Genomic DNA, 17,231 nt, shown 5'->3' on the forward strand with positions numbered 1-17,231 from the left:
GTCCTGGCTCCACCAATGTAAAGGGGGGGAAAAAAAACCCTGTTTTTCTTTTTTTTTTTAAAAATGTCTCTACCCTCACAACTCGGTATGATATTTCTGACACTGTCTACGTGGAAATAGCATCAGGTCCCACAAGACTGCTCCCACTTCAGATGCCAGTTGCAAGCCCCAGGTTGACCAGGTATAAATAGGAGTTTCCACAACTCCCTCCATAGATCAAATTAATTTGATTTGCAAGAGCAGTTCACAGAACTCTGGGAAACAGTTTCCTTAGGTTTATCCGTTTATTGTAAAGGATATTACAAAGGATACAGATGAATGACCAGATGGAAGAGATGCTTGCAAGGTGTAGGAGAAGAGGTGCAGCACTTCCAGGCCCTCTTCAGGTGCCTCCAGGAACCTCCACATGTTCACCTATCTGGAAGCTTCCTGAACTCTGTCCTTTTGGGTGTTTGGGGAGGATTCATTTCGTAGGCATGATTGATCGCATCAGTTGGCCATTGGTGATCAACTCAGCCGTCAGTCCCTTTCCCCTGGGGTGGGGTTGAGCAGGGGGCTGAAAGCTTCAACTGTCTAATCACATGGTTGGTTTCTCTGGGGACCAGCCCTCATCCTGAGGCTATCTAGAAACCCTCCCCCCACCCCCATCCCCCGCCATCAGTTATGCCATTAACATACAAAAGATACTCATCACTCTGGAGATTCTAAGGGATCTAGGAGCTGTTTGCCAGGAATGAGGTGCAGAGACCAAATTTGTATTTATTATGTTATAGTATCACAACCAGTTACCATGTTACTTGGGCCCTTCACTTAACCCCCTGTGCTTCAGTTTCCTCTTTAGTGGAAAGTTAGGATAACAAGAGTACCTAGCTCATAGGATTATTGGGATTATACAGGTAAAGAGTTTAGAATGGTGCCTGGCAAACAGCTTATGTAATAGTGCTAGCAGTCATTATCATATAGAGTTACATATAGGCCAGTGTTACACTTTGGTAATTAGAGATCAAAAAATCTTTTTGTAGACTGTCATGTTTAAGCAGTGATGTTCAATGGGCGCCGTCCATTGAAGAGGCATCTTGTTCCATGAAACTGCATTTAGTAAAAGCAGATCTGTTCTGCTAATTCATGGTGTTGATATGAAGTGAGTCCACTGATCTGACTCATGCACTGGAGAACTGTAAAAACTTCATTATATGGCCTTTTCTTTTCAACTGGAAATCCCACTTAACCAAAACTTTAGAAGGAAGATACGCCACTTGCATGCTCTGAGTTCTGTTTTGTTTTTTTCTCTAAGTGAGATAAAGCATCAAGAAAACCAGCTTCTGTCAGGATCACCCTATAGTTAGCACAGATTCGTATGCAGTTGATACATGGAGTAAATTTTTGTTATTCATGATGACCCCGGGTACCTTTTAAATTATTAAAAGGCAAGTATGTTCTCTAAGATTAGTGGCAAATATGTGAGGGGGCAGGATCAAAAGCACAGTTACAGGGAGATAATTCTTCCGTTGAGACAGGAGGGAAGGAAAAAAAGTTAGGGGAGATAGAGAAAATGTGAGATTAAAAATACAAAAGTTTTAATATATACTCATCATTCAACCAGCAAATGTTTATTGAGTATACTATGTGCCAGGCATTTTGTTGGTTATGGAGATTAGATTAATAAACACTATACCAGCCCTCACAGAACTTTGAGTGGATAGGGATGGGGGACAGATGGTAATCAAATAATAACACAAATAGATACCTGCAGACTATGAAAGAGAAGTGTAGAGAGCTATGCGAGTGTCTGACATGGTGCGGCGGACCAGGCCAGAGGGTAAGGGAATGAGGGCACCTTCTCTGAAGAAGGCCTGATCTCCCTCGATTAAGAAGTAGGGTTAGCATCTTGGCATAATTGGAAGTGGTGTGGAATGGCAGGAGAAAAAGACATGCAAAAGCTGGCTTAGTAAAGATGATCAGGAGTCAAAAAAGGATAGACTCAAGTGTTGGCAAACAGGAAGAACCCAGCTCAGCTGTCGTCAGATAGCCCTAAGTGTTTGTAGTAAAGCTCATCAGCAGGGGCTGTGCTTCCTAATCCGACAGGCCATCTCTGTCTTGGGGCAAAGGGATCCTCCCTCCAGTGGCTGCAGGCAGAGGAAGTCAGAGAATGATTGGTGTCCAGCTGACTATGTTTTCAGAAAGTGTGAGCCAGATTTTATTTGTTTGCATGTGAGAGATTCAGTGAGTTAACAGGATGTTGTCAGGCTTTGATGATGAAATTGTTTTACCTTGACTTTTTGACCTACGCATAGTTGAAGCAAATCCTAGAAAATTTAACCTCGATGCAACTGAATTGAGTATAAGAAAAGCCTTCATTACAAGTACTCGGCAAGTTGTCAGGGTAAGGAATATGATCTTATTGTGTTATCTGTATAAGAAATAGCCAGACTTCTTAGAGCTCTTTCCCTTAATCGTAAACTAATAGGTCACCTCTGAAACCACTTTTTAAATATGAGCTTCCCCACATATAATTTCTCTTATTGGCTGGACATAGTGGCTCATGCCTGTAATCCCAGCACTTTGGGAGGCAGAGGTGGGTGGATCACTTGAGCCCAGGAATTTGAAACCAGTCCGGGCAACATGATGAAACCCCGTCTCTACAAAAAAAAAATTAGAAAAATTAGCTGGACATGGTGGTGGACACCTGTAGTCTCAACTACATGGAAGACCAAGATGGGAGGCCGAGGTGGGAGGATCATGAAAGCTGTGATCATGTGACTGCACCCTCAAAAAAAAAAATTCTGTGATTGAAGAAAAAGAAATCTGTTTTTAGCCTTTCTTTTTTTGACACGAGGTCTCACTGTGTTGCCCAGGCTGAAGTGCGGTGGCACGATCTTGGCTGACTGCAGCCTCTGCCTTCCGGCTCAAGTGTTTCTCCTGCCTCAGCCTCCCAAGTAGCTGGGACTACAGGCGTGCACTACCACACCAAGCTAATTTTTTGTAGAGACAGGGTTCACCATGTTGCTCAGGCTGGTCTTGAACTCCTGAACTCAAGCAGTTCGCCTGCCTCGGCCTCTGAAGGTGCTAGGATTACCTGCGTGAGCCACCATGCCCGGCCCGTCAGGCTTATTTCCGAGAGTAAAAATAAGACAGTAATCTGCTGGCTTTGGGCAGGGTACATTCAAATGGTGTCATCCTGAATGATTAGACCCTTGTCCATATCTCTAGTTTCTTCAAGCTGGTTATCTTTCTCACTTTTTATTTCTTAGTGTACTCTATTTCTTGATGAACAAAACAATTACTATTGTAGAAACCATTTGGTTTTTTGATTGATTGGTAATCACTTTGCATTGTTGAAGAGTGACTCTTACTGGGTTTGGATAGCGGCCTCTTCCGCCATCTGAATTGCTTCTGGAACTCTTGCAACCTATGTTACTGACATTTCCATATGTAACTACTTGACAGCCATTCCAGAGTTATCCAGAGCAAACAAGCATCTATCAGAGTGTAAAAAATTGATCCAAGTGACAAATCTTTAGTTCTAAGTTATTTAGAATGATACCCATTATTAAATAATCCAAGAAAAAATATTATTTAAGTACAATCTTGTGTCATTAAAATGTTTCATATTTTGAAACTATATGGCTAAGCCATTTGATTAGCATAACTAGATGTAAGAGAACCAGCTGTCTTTAACATATGTACTAGAAAGCAGCTTCCTTGAATAAAAAGACTTGGGATCATACCAGTGCTAACATATGGCTTTTTAAGAGTCATCTTAGGCAGGAACCTTAGTATGTGTTTGCCAAAGTCTTTAATATCATGTGATTTCCTTTGGAAATTATTTCAAATGGTAGATTATCACTGAACTTTATATGTTCTTGTTACTTGTTTTATTCATTAGTTGCCTTTCTATATACATAGATGTAAATTGTTTATAAAGAAACCCACATTTTAGTGAGGGAGAAACCTTTCTGAACCTCAGATACCCCATCCACAGTGAGTGTTTGGATTAGACATTCTTAATTTCTAGCCAGTTCAAAATACTGTTCGGATGAGGAAGCCTTGTTGTTAGGTGACATATTTTTTGTAAGATAAGTACATCCCCAATTATTTTGTATAAGTTTTTCTTTTTTTTTTTTTTTTGTAGTAGGTTTTTTGAAGGATACTCCTATAGACGTTAATATTTAAGTGGGGCCTTGCAGTGAAGCATATGTCCTTAACCTTAATCATTATATGTATTCTTTCTGCAAGGTAGACTTAGGAAGTTTTCAGATTGAAATTTAGAGGTTCATATATTGAAAATTAAGTTCGTTGGTATAATGGAAAGAAGAATCCAAAGTTCATTTTCTAGTATTTGAAAAGCTTTTTAAAGTACATTCTTAGAAAGAGGTTGATATGGTTTAGCTGTTTCCTCACCGAGAATCTCATCTTGAATTGTGATCCCTGTAATCCCCATGGGTCAAAGGAGAGACCAGGTGGAGGTAATTGAATCAAGGGGGCAGTTTCTCCCATGCTGTTCTCATGATAGTGAGTGAGTCTCATGAGGTCTGATGGTTTCATAAGGGGCTCTTCCCACTTTGCTCTGTCACTCTTGCCTGCTGCCTTGTGAAGAAGTTGCCTTGCTTCACCTGCTGCCATGATTGTAAGTTTCCTGAGGCTTCCCCAGCCATGCTGAATTGTGAGTCAATTAAACCTCTTTCCCTTATAAATTACCCAGTCTTGGGCAGTTATTCATAGCAGTGTGAGAACAGAGTAATAAGAGGTATTCTAAATCAAGTTAGTACTTCAAAATCTTACTGTCCTTTTAGAGTTGAGATCTAAACTATACTTAACTATGTGATCCACCTGAATATTTTAGGGTTCTAAATCATTTTTGTTTAAATTTATGACCCCTCTAGGGGAAGCTGTTAGTATTTACCAGTGGTAGGCTAACAGTACCTAACTGAGCTTTTGCTGATATGATTTTAATATATTCTAGTTGAAAGTCCTGTAGAAGAGAAGGAAATAGCAATGGTGCTAACTCGATTAAAAATAAAAACAAAATACACTTTGTGTAATTCCATATTACCACATTTAGCTAAACAGTGTTTGTACGTAGAGATTTCTGGGTTCTGGGTGGAGGAGCTCAATAGGGAGCAGAGAGTTAGTAGATTTGGAAAATGAGATGAAATGAAGTTCAAACTAGGAATTTGTACAAATTTATGTTAGCTCTTCTGTTACTATTACTAGTGGGCTTTCATTTAATGTTGCTGCAAAATTTTGATTGACTTTGTCTTTCAAACAGTGTATTCTACTTATGCTTTCTCTTTCATAGGCAGGGGAGTCAGTGATACTCTACGCATTTTGTTTTTTGTTTTTTTTTTCTCTTTTTGCTTCAACCTGAAGAAGTAAATTGCCTGTTTCTTCTTGATTAATGTCCATTGGTTATGCCTTTAGTAAGCCTTCCTTGTTTAGAATCTTGTGTATGTTTTTCCAAGCATTTTTTAAGTCCGTACAAATTCAGTTTTGCTGGCAGTTTTTAGTGAAGAAACCAAAATATTCAAGTTTTCATGTAAATAGCTTTCATGTTTTTGAGGTAATCATTTTTATTCTTGTGGAGTCACCTATACACAAAGATTCTGCATGTGAAATTTTTGTGTTTTGGAAATATATCCTAGAAGTGACTTTGGTTTAATTTAGGATCAAGAGGTTTTGCAGTATATGGCGGAACAACAGTGTGAATATAAGGGGTAAGGGAACCTGAGTTCTAGGCTAAGCTGTGACCTTAATAAATCTTAACTATGGTAAGTCATTCAACCTCCCTAGATCTCAGTTTTATCTATGAAATAATCCTCACTAACATTCTCTGACTTTTACTTTAAAAGTTAGAATCAGAACTATTACCCTCTCCACGAAAAAACTGAACCTGCTCCAATGTGAGAATTGTTTACAGTCAATTATAAGTCAAGATGGAAATGGCTTTGGTTAATCAAAAAGGGTGAAGTATCCAGTGTGTGCACAGATGACCTTGAAATGTAAGAGTTATGAGTGGGAAGCACTGGGATTTATGATGTCTCATTCATTCAGCTTGGAAGACAGTGTGAAATGGGAACAGAAGCATAAATAACCAGGACATTTGTTGTTCCTTTGGCAGATGAACCATATTTTATTGGGACTCACTGCTTGACTGCTGGTTCTAAACCTCATGTGTTAAAAAGAAGATGAGTAATTATGTTTTTGGCATGATAGATTGTTACAAGATGTTTGAAACTATTTAGTAACATAGTTTAAGATCCCAAATTCCAATATGAAGGTGTTCTGTTGTGTGGTATCTGCTGACTTTTGACCTACATGAATAAAGTGCCATCTTAGAAGTGAAAGCCAGTGGGGTGTGGTGGCTCACACCAGTAATCCCAGCACTTTGGGAGGCTGAGGCGGGCAGATCACTTGAGGTCAGGAGTTTGAGACCACCCTGGCCAACAGGGTGAAACTCTGTCTCTACTAAAAATACAAAAATTAGCTGGGTGTGGTGGCAGACTCCTGCAGTCCCAGCTACTTGGGAGGCAGAGTGGGAGAATTGTTTGAACTCAGAGACAGAGGTTGCAGTGAACTGAGGTTGTGCCACTGCACTCCAGCCTGGGAGACACAGTGAGACTCCTTCTCAAAAAAAAAAAAAAAAAAAAAAAAAATGAAAGCCATAGATCCTTACCTGTAGGTGGTGGTGGTCACTGGTCACATACAGGATGCCGACCTACATGGCTGTTGGAAGAATCTGCCTCATCAGGGCAACACCCATGCAGGCACACATAACCCCACATGGTTTTTATTAAGCATAAAACTTAAAAACTGCAACTTTAAATATATATTTAATTATGATAATGCAAGCTCAAATAAAATGAGAGAAAATTTTCAAGAGTAAAAAGTAGAAAAAGGAACCTAAACTCAAAATAATACATGTTTTCTTCATAATTTTCCTCCCAATGCAGGGCAGTTGTGTTTTTACACAGTTGTGATCATACCATTATGCAATCATAGCATTTTATTTTCTTAGGTTAAAAATAATCTGTACTTGGTATTTATAAAATGCAAATACTTTTGATGTAAAAGAAAAGAGAAAATGCCTCTTCGTTCTCTAATTTCACTCCCTAGAAATAATTAGTGTCAATTTTATTTTTCACAGCCATTTTATGGACATTGAAATATGCAAACTTTTAAAAAGCAGTGGCATGATAATCTGTAACTTTTTTCTATGAAAAATTACATTGTGGACCTAGTCCTACAATGACACAGGTAAATCTAGAGAAGGGCTGTTTTCTAGTTGCCATGTTAAAAGAGTAAAAATAGGTGAGCTTACTATATTTTATTTAACCTGATATATCTAAAACATGATCATTTAAACATGTAGTCAACATAAGAGATATTAATGAGAGATTTAAATTTTTTAAACTTTTTGTAATAAATCTGACATGTATTTTACACTCAAGCACATCTCAATTCAGATGTGAAATTTTCATTGGAAATACTTGATCTGTATTTAGAGTTTACAAAACTTACAATTGAAAAAGGGGAATCACAAACCCAATTTTTTCCAGGCATACTTTAAAGTTTTCTGATAACCGAGTATCAATTAATTAAAATAAAATTCAGTTCCTCAGTGGCACTGACCACATTTGAGGTGCTCACTAGCTAGTGGGTCCTGTATTACCCGGGAGCGACTATCCTTTTTAATTGTTGCGTACTTTTATTTGCTGATAATGTTCATTGAGTGCTTGCTGTATTGTTGGCTACTGTTAATCAGACTTTGTGTATTACCTTTATTAACACCTACAGTGATCCCAAAGGATATTACTCTGAATGTACAGAAGAAATAGAAACTTAGTGCAACTATTAAAAAGCATAACTAAGTCTTAAACCTAGGTCTTTGACATGAAAGATCATGGTCTTTCCCTCTCCCCTAATGTGGCTCTGTTATGATTTCTTTAATCATTGACCTACCAGTAGATATTTTGATTATTGTTTATTATTGGCAGTTGCAAACCATACTTCAGTGACCATCTTTGTGAGCATAACTTACATAATTGTTTCGTAAAAAATTCAATGAGAATACACATTTTAAATATTCATAGCCAGTCATGGTGGCTCATGCCTATAGTCCTAGGACTTTGGGAGGCCAAGGCAGGAAGATCAGTTGAATTCAGGAATTCAAGACCAGCTTGGGCAACATAGTGAGACCTCATCTCTACCAAAAATTAAAAAAAAAAATAGGTGTGGCAGCATATGCCTGTAGTCCCAGCTACTTGGGAGGCTGAGGTGGGAGGATCGTTTGAGCCCGGGAGGTTGAGGCTGCAGTGAGCTGTGGTGGCACCACCGTACTCTAGCCTGGGCATCAGAGTGAGATCCTGTCTCAAAAAATAAAGATAAAAAAATTGTTTTCAAGGTATCCTACAAAAAGACCTTATCAGTCATATTTCTAATAGAGTATCAGAATACACCTTCACTAAGTATTATCAGTCTTTTTCATCTTTCTTGGTCTAATTGGAGAAAACGTCTCTTAGCTACACTTCTTTGATTACCAGTGGGTTATTGTATCTATTCATGTTTGATCATTTGTGGGTTTTTTTGTGAATTGTCTGTTCACTGAACTCTCTTCATAAGCACAGTGCCTAGTACATAATGCCTAGTATATAATACTGCATTGTGTGGCTTGTGTTGCTGTTCCCTTATTTGGACTTGCTGCTTATTTCTGCTTTTTTCATATTATAAATAATACTGCAGTGCACATCTCTGCATGTCTTTTTTTGTATCTATTTTATGTTATTTCCTTAAAATAAATTCTTGTTAGTGGAATTCCTGGGTCAAGGCAGTGAATACTTTGAGACTCATGGTATGGAATGACAAATTTATTTTCAAAGTACTGGTCTAGTTTGCCATCCAGTCATTGTTTGGGACCAGTAGTATTAAAATATATATATTTATTAAAATATAACAATGTAGAAAAGTGTAATTAACCTAAATATATAGCTTAATAAATTTATAAACTGAACACAGCCATCTAAACAGCACCCAGAAGCATTGCAGAGTGTTACCAGCACCCCCAGAAGCGTGCCTGTGCTCCTTTTCAGCTAATGTCTCTACCCTGACTGCACTGACTTCTAACAGCAAAAGTATGTTGTATATCTAATGTTCAAAGGTTAACATGTCACTTTTCCATACGTGCATGTTGATATCTTTATTATGCAAGTAATGTGTTCATTGTTTTAAAAAAAGACTATTATAAAATGCACTGACTATATTTCTATTTTATTTATTTTGTAGAGATGGGGTTTTGCTATGTTGCCCAGGCAGGTCTGCAACTCCTGGCCTCAAGCGTTCCGACTACCTTGGCTTCCCAAAGTGCTGGGACTATAGGCGCAAGCCCCAGTGCCCAGCTGAGTATATTTTTAAAAGCATGTATTATCCCCCTAGTGAATGTTGCTCTGCGTAGTTTTTAATGTATATTAAATAAATCAGGCTGTTGGATTGACTATCAGAAAAGGAATCCTGCAGTCCAGGAGATACTAGCATAATGATCAGTCTCTCTTTGAGGCTTCTAGATTTCCATCGTAAGACAAGGAGTTGGGGTTGGGGGGCGCTTGTTAAAAATGTGCCGTCAAGAGTCTGACTTCATAGGTCTCAGAGGGGCCTAGGGAACTACATTTAAAAAATATTTTTAGGCTGGGCATGGTGGCTCACGCCTGTAATCCCAGCACTTTGGGAGGCCGAGGCGGGCGGATCACGAGGTCAGGAGATCGAGACCATCCTGGCTAACATACTGAAACCATGTCTCTACTAAAAATAAAAAATTAGCTGGGTGTGGTGGTGTGTGCCTGTAGTCCCAGCTGCTCAGGAGGCGGATGCAGGAGAATCGCTTGAACCCAGGAGGCAGAGGTTGCAGTGAGCCAAGATCACGCCACTGCATTCCAGCCTGGTGACAGAGGTGAGACTATGTCTCAAAAAAAAAAAAAAAATTTTTTTTTTTTTAATTTCTTAATACATAATGGTTGTGCATGTTTTTAGGGTACATGTGATATTTTGATACACATATATAGTGTGTAATGATCAAATGAAGGTAATTGGAATATCAATCATTTTAAACATTTATCTTTATGCCGCAAACATTTGAATTCTCTTGCTATTTTGAAATACACAATAGATTACTGTTGAACTATAGTCACCCTACTGATCTGTTGAGCACTAGGTCTTATTTCTTCTAACTGTATTTTTTCCCATTAATCAACCTCTCTTCATCCTCCTTTCCCCCTGCACTCTTCTGGCCTCAGGTAACCACCTGTCTATTCTTTGTCTTCATGAAATCCACCATGAGCGAAAAATCATCCACTTATGAGTGACAACATGCAGTATTTGTCTTTCTGTGCCTGGCTTATTTCACTGAGCATAGTGACATCCAGGGGAACTGCATCTTTAACAACACTCACATGACTGACTTAGGCACATCATCATGATGTGAACTCCATGTGGGCAGGGGCCTAGTTAGTATCATTCACTGCTGTATGCCTGGCCAGATAGTAGACATCAGTGAGTGTTTGCTAAATGGTTAGATGAGTGGTTTGAAAGTTGAATCAGGTGGTTCTCACTCACTCACCACAGTTCTGGGATTGTAGAAGCGGTGGCACTGTCTGATCTACTGTTTACTTGTCATGGGTCTTTAAAGAAGTTTCTAAAAGTCTTATACCTTGACGTTTGCATAAATTATATTTTGACAACCTGTTAAAAAAATTTTGTTACAGTTATGTGTTCAAATCATTCTATAGTACATTGGATTGTAGCTAAATAAGCAAAATGACTCAAATTTAATAAAATGTTTTGCTTCAGATAAAGTACTGGATCTATTCATTTTTCATTCCATACAAAATTATTTTTGACACTACTCTGGAAATTCACTCTGATGTTAGGAATAGTCTATACCTTTCATGAATCCAACTCAGAAATAAAATAAGTGACTTATTGTACCACTACTTGGAAGTTATTCTTTGGTGTTTAATGGTAAATATACTTTATACTAAAAGCAGATGGTTTTTTACATATATTGTAAAAAAGATGCAAGCGCTTGAACACGTGCTTTTGTGTTTGTACCCCAGGGATGTTCTTTGTTAGTGATATGGCTTTGAGAAAGTATCATCGTCTTTTTGGACCTAGGTCTCCTCAACCTTAAAATGGAGATAGTACCAGCTTCACAGGGTCCTTGTGAAAATTCAGTGATAATGCGTGTGCGTGTTTAGCCCTGTTTCTGACCTGTGATAGGTACCTGGTAAATGTTAATTCCCTTTCTCTTTCCTCCTATTTAAATTAGTATCCAGGTTACTTCTTTTTAAGGGACCATCTTTCTTTTTCTTTTCTTTATTTTTGAGACTGAAAATAAAGCCAAGAAATGCAGTCGTCTTTTTAAAAAATCAATAATAAATTGTGTGTTTTGCTAATATATGAAATGTTAACTGTGATTTTGTTTGAGGATTTTTTTCATTTGTTTTCATATCTTGTTTCTCATTAGGACATGAAAGATCAGATGTCAACTTCATCTGTGCAGGCATTAGCCGAAAGGAAAAATAGACAGGTAAGAAAACATCAGAATATAATTATCAATGAGAGAAAGCATACAGTTAGATATTTGGAATTTAAAAATGGTGACCATCCATGGATCGTGTAATCGAGAGGAAGACTTCTGCTTGCAGGGCCTGGTGTGACCATGGGAGGTTTTGTGACAGTCCCAGCAGCCTGTCCCAGCACACTGTCAGCGTTTCCCTCCCCTCCTCTTACCCTCTGGTCTTCTCCTCTGGGCTCCATAGCACCTTTTGCCTACCCTTACTATAGCACTTATCACAGAGTACTTTTACTTTTTTAATGTGTTTATTCTGTACCTGTTGAATACACTCTGTGTGCCAGGTTCTTTGAAAGGCTATAATTACTCACTGTCTTTCTCTCTGCTGGGCCCCAGGCCCCTTGACAGTGAGGAGAGATGTGTGTCATGGTTTTTTGTTTTTTGTTTGTTTGTTTGTTTGTTTGTTTTAGCTCTCTAGCAGTTACTACCTTGCCTACCCATGAAATGCATTAGACATCTAAGGATTGACATTTGATATAAAGACATTAGAGAAACCTTAAACTTGTGTGTTAAATTACATTTCTCTTTGTTTTAAGTAGTTTTAAAAAATTACATACTTTGGCATATCAATAGAAGCTCCTAATTGTTAAAATACAGTCCTTTTAAAAAATGTAGAATGGTCATCTAGAATTTGGACTTTCATTTAGATTGAGATTTGATTTAGACTTTTTTGGTAGGGTAGAATGTTTTTTGCCTGTTGCTAAACTGTTAGGTGATTTTTTGACAGAAGTAGTTTTTAAATTCTGTGGATATCCATTTTCCTTAGGAGTAAAAAAGACTTCATGAAAAATGATAATATTTGCTTTAAATGACTTGTCTTAGCCTCATTTTATTAAGATTCCAGAAAATTATGAATTGTCTCTTGAGTAGGCTTTTGAGAAATTTCACTGTTTTTACTAACTAGCAATCAGTACTTCATACCTGTGGGTATTTGTCAAGCCAATTAATTTTGAAAACAAATATTATGGAAGCTTGAAGAAGGGGGAGGGTTCTATAAATATTGCCTAACTTAATTTTCCTATTTTCTTTTCCTGCATTCCATTTTTCAAGTCATTGTTCTGTTTTTGGCTTTTTAATCTTATTTGCCTCATTTGCTTTCTTTTTGATCAATACAGCTAGGAAAAGCCACTAGCTGGTCCATTCCATCTGGCTCCCTCTCTTGAAAGAAGCTAGTGAATGGCCTCAAGTTGGCTAGTTTTGGAGTTCTCTTCTCATTTGCACTTAAGCTTATAGGAAGTGGAAGTACCTGAAGTAGTTGTGACAGTGAGGTTGGTAACACCTATGCTGTTACTCTTAATTTGAATGTTTTATTCTCTGGATAGTATAGTTGGGCTAATGTAAATAAAATTTATATTATTTATAAATACATTTATATAAATATATATTTAAGTTATAAATATATATTTATATTTATTTATAAATATATATAAATATTTATATAACTTATATAAATATATATAATAGTACCTGAGATTTATATATATAAATGTGTATATATACACACAATATATTTATATAAAATATATATACATATATCTATATATTGCCTGTCCAAGTATGGCTTGGAATTTTGTTTTAGGCCATGAGTGAAATGTCAAGTTGCAAATTTTCAAGGAAAAGCAGGGCCAGGGCTCTCTAAGCACTCCAGCAGGCATGGGCCTTGTCACATCATGCCAGGTACCAGGCGCTGTTCTGCTCCCTGCCTCACCAGCACCCCTGCTCTGGCACCCACACACAGGTGCATCTTCCAGTCCTTGGGCCCTCTCTCAATCTCTGTCCTATTATCACAGACATGTGGGGTTAGACCAATGAACTTTAAGCTATTTTACAGTAAAATGTGGATGATTTGCCCTATACTTAGTTCTGCCTAAGTGTACACCATGGAAAACGTAGGAAAAATAGCCGTGTGACCTCAGGAGCACACAAGGCCCTGGTGGTGTCCCAGTTCTCTGTGCTTAGGCCAGTGATGCATTATAGCCTTTTTCTGACCCTAAAAAAATTGTCATTAGTTCCTCATGTCTTCCATAGAGGTCCTTAGAGTCTGGATCAGAATGAGCAGGATCTTTTCAGTCTTGATAACCCTATGACCAGGTCAGGGCAGAGCCACCCACAAAAAGCCTTGGATCTGCTTTACACCAGAGACAGTCACCATCCAGCCTCGACTGGACTGAAGCTCTGGGCCCCTGGAAGCTCTTGTAAGAAAAGCTTCTAATAACTGAGCTTCCCTCATCCTAGCCCCCGAAGTCTGGCCATTTGATAGAGTTCACCCCTCTCAGTCTGAGAAGAGGTCAGTGTCAGCATGGAGGAAGATCATGGGGCTGTTGGAAGGGTTTTCAGACAGAACCAATTAACCAGGCAGGCTTTTAATAGTGTCTGAGATTTTTAAAAATTACCTGATAGGAAAATTTGGCAACTCTACAAGGAAAAAGAGTCTTAGTTGCTAGCGTCTTCTGGCTCTGGCTGCAGGGCTGGTGTGAGCAGTTATTTTGACCAGTCAGAAAGGCTTGTCAGGATCTGGTCAGAACAACTGCCGAGACTGAGCTCTCACATTCGTGCCTGTCCTCTTCATGTGAGGAAGACATACCCAACCTTACCCGTTTATGGCTGCAAACCTCCTTGAATTCATACTTGGGAAACCCGACCCTGGTGTCCGGGAGCCCTGGTGGACACTTTAGGGCAGCCCTTCCCTAGGTTGCCAGGGTCAGGCATTCCTTGTGATCATACCTGCCTGGTAAAGTAACCCCCAGTCATCATCTGGAAAGCCTGAAGGACCCTAGATTCCATTCATGGATTAAACTTAACAGACATTGATGGTTCTTGTGCATTTGTGTGTGAAGAGCTATGGCTTACCTTCTTGTCATTCAGAGAACTCTCCCCTTCCCCCCACCAAAAAAACTCAAAACTTCCCTGGGTCACACTTTTCTTTAAAAAGTACTCTAGATATTTGGAATCAGGTTGACTGGAACCTGTGGGTTGTTGAAGTTCCACAGGTACCAGGAAGAGCTCTTTTACAAGAAATTGAATGCTTTTCAATTATAAGACAGTATATAAATGGGTGTTTGTTGATTTAGCAGGCATCTGTTTGCACTTTAAGGAGACAAAGCCCATTGTGAGTGCTATTGGGAGAACTTAAAGACATAGAGGGCCCTTCCTGGTATTCCTTAAATTGTACCACCCAGGCACCAACCTACACCACTACATAAAAGCCTTGCTTAGGGAAAAATAGATAAGAAATGTGAAAACTCTTTATATCACTCTTGATGCATCACTTGTTCAGTGATAGTAATTGTTTCTCCTGACTCCTCTGGTTGTTCTGCTCACACAGGCACTGCTGGGAGACAGTGGCAGCCAGAACTGGAGCACTGGAACAGCAGATAAATACGGGCGCCTGGACCGAGAGCTCCAGCGAGCCAATTCTCATTTCATTGAGGAGCAGCAGGCACAGCAGCAGGTACCCCGAGAACCCCGGGCTTAGGACAGGGCAGTGGGAAACAAGACACGCCCTTAGTTCCTTTGCCAGCCATGGAGTCTTGTGGTTTAGTGACAAGCAGGGTAAGCCAGAGCTTGTCCTGTGTTGATTGTGTTTAATGATTGCATATGTAAAGGGTTTCAAAATCTCCACAGCGTGACTGCTTCAAGAGAACCAAGCTCAGCCAGACATGGTGGCTCGCACCTTTAGTCCCAGCTACTCAGGAGGCTGAGGCCAGAGGATCCCTTGAGCCCAGGAGTTCAAGGCTACAGTGAGCTTCGATCATGCCATTGCACTCTAGCCTGGGTGACAGAGCAAGACCCTTTCTCTAAAAAAAGAACCAAGCTCAGTTCTCTTAGGAAAAAACAGACCTTTGTTCATCTCAGCAGAGATACTTTCAGAAAGATATCTCATTTTTTTCGTTGAAAATTATTGGTTGGTTTCCTTTTTTTTTTTTTTTTTTGAGACAAGAGTCTTGCTCTGTCACCAGGCTGGAGTGCAGTGGCACCATCTTAGCTCACTGCAAACTCTGCCGCCCGAGTTCAGACAGTTCTCCTGCCTCAGCCTCCTGAGTAGCTGGGACTACAGGCGCACACTGCCACGCCCGGCTAATTTTTTTTTTTTTCTATTTTAGTAGAGATGGGGTTTCACCTTGTTGCCCAGGCTGGTCTCGAACTCTTGAACTCAGGCAATTCACCTGCCTCAGCCTCCCAAAGTGCTAGGATTACAGGTGTGAGCTACTGCGCCTGGCCTCTTGGTTAGTTTTGTTATATGTAAAGTTGACTGCTTTTGTGTAGATTAAGGGGTAGGAGGAAAATGAAGTTGATTATGTCTGGTGTTGCCTTTGATATGTAGCTATATTAATAAAAGGAAGTTAATGATAATGTGTCTGGGGATTTGAGGAGCATATACCCATTGAAACTATTGATTCTTAGATATTGTGTTTTATGTATACATGTAGTTTATATGTTCTTTTGTTCTTTACATTAGTATGTCTGCTTAACCAGTTGTTTACTTAAATTGCTATTAAACCCAGGAAAATTTTTTTCTATAGAAAGTGAGGAGAATGCAACACAACTAAAAGTAAATATTTGTCAGTCAGAAGTTGTCCTTGAGGTAACTTATTGCCACAGGGCGTCCTTTAGTTTGTCCTTGAAGAGGGAGGAGAGACTGTGTGCATAGTTCCCCATATCCAGAGATTTGCCAGACTCTCTTGTATTTAAGCTGTGGCAGTCTGTTGTGGATTGAGACCTTGATCTTGGCAATGAGCTTCCTCCTCCCAAACATCCCCACATCTCAGTGGTCATCTGCACGTGTGCTTTCAGCCATTGTCTGCTCCATTATTGGACGTCAGCCAACCAGAGTAAATCTCTCTTGGTGGTTTCAAGCCCCGCTGACTGTTCACAAGTTGGATCAGCAGGAGATATCAGTAGCTTGACAATCCAGCCTTTTGAGCAGTGTGTTCTCAGAGGCAACGGTCTGGTCCTTTGATTTCTGGGCTTTGCTTCTGAATGTGAATTGTCCCAAGTTGGCAAAGAAACTAGCAGCTGCTAGAGTGCTGGGCTTGGAACCAGGTAAGATGGATTTTAATTGCTTATTTCCCATTTCTCTGGCACCAGTTGATCGTGGAACAGCAGGATGAGCAGTTGGAGCTGGTCTCTGGCAGCATCGGGGTGCTGAAGAACATGTCCCAGCGCATCGGAGGGGAGCTGGAGGAACAGGCAGTGTGAGTATTGAGACACCCCTCTCGCTGCAGTGAAATTCAGGGGCAAAGCCATCCTACGAGACCCCTAAAAAGCCTGGCAGCTACGTGGCTGGTAAGATCAAAAGCTGTTTTATTCATAGCTGCATTTTTATTCTGTTTTGCAGACTAGCCTCCCCAAAAGAAGCAAATCTGCTTCGTAAATTTTACTACAGGCTTTAGGCAAAGTTGTTGTTATTTTTAAACACCTCCAAAAACAGACACAGATTTCTCTGAGCAGATACTCGAAGTATAGTTATGAATGGGAATGTGAAACAGAGAAGCCTCTGTAACCTGTGGGGATTTTTGAGCTGACTTTATCATCCCATGACTCTCCCGCTACATTGAGCAAACACTCTGCTTTGCATCTTAAATTATTGTAACTTTGGTTTTTGTTGTTG

At 39.5% G+C, this 17,231-nt stretch overlaps 1 protein-coding gene across 1 annotated transcript in view; it reads left to right on the forward strand.

The window, feature by feature from the left end:
- The window catches only part of STX6 (syntaxin 6), a 49,938-nt gene that overhangs the window by 17,637 nt on the left and 15,070 nt on the right, over positions 1 to 17,231 (forward strand). The window contains exons 3-6 of the mRNA XM_007989303.3: positions 2,289 to 2,383; positions 11,513 to 11,575; positions 14,946 to 15,071; positions 16,709 to 16,815. Of these exons, the coding sequence (XP_007987494.1) occupies positions 2,289 to 2,383; positions 11,513 to 11,575; positions 14,946 to 15,071; positions 16,709 to 16,815 (391 nt within the window). The remainder of the gene's footprint in view (positions 1 to 2,288; positions 2,384 to 11,512; positions 11,576 to 14,945; positions 15,072 to 16,708; positions 16,816 to 17,231) is intronic.

Source organism: Chlorocebus sabaeus, chromosome 25 (assembly GCF_047675955.1).
Source record: "Chlorocebus sabaeus isolate Y175 chromosome 25, mChlSab1.0.hap1, whole genome shotgun sequence".
Classification (NCBI taxonomy): domain Eukaryota; kingdom Metazoa; phylum Chordata; class Mammalia; order Primates; family Cercopithecidae; genus Chlorocebus; species Chlorocebus sabaeus.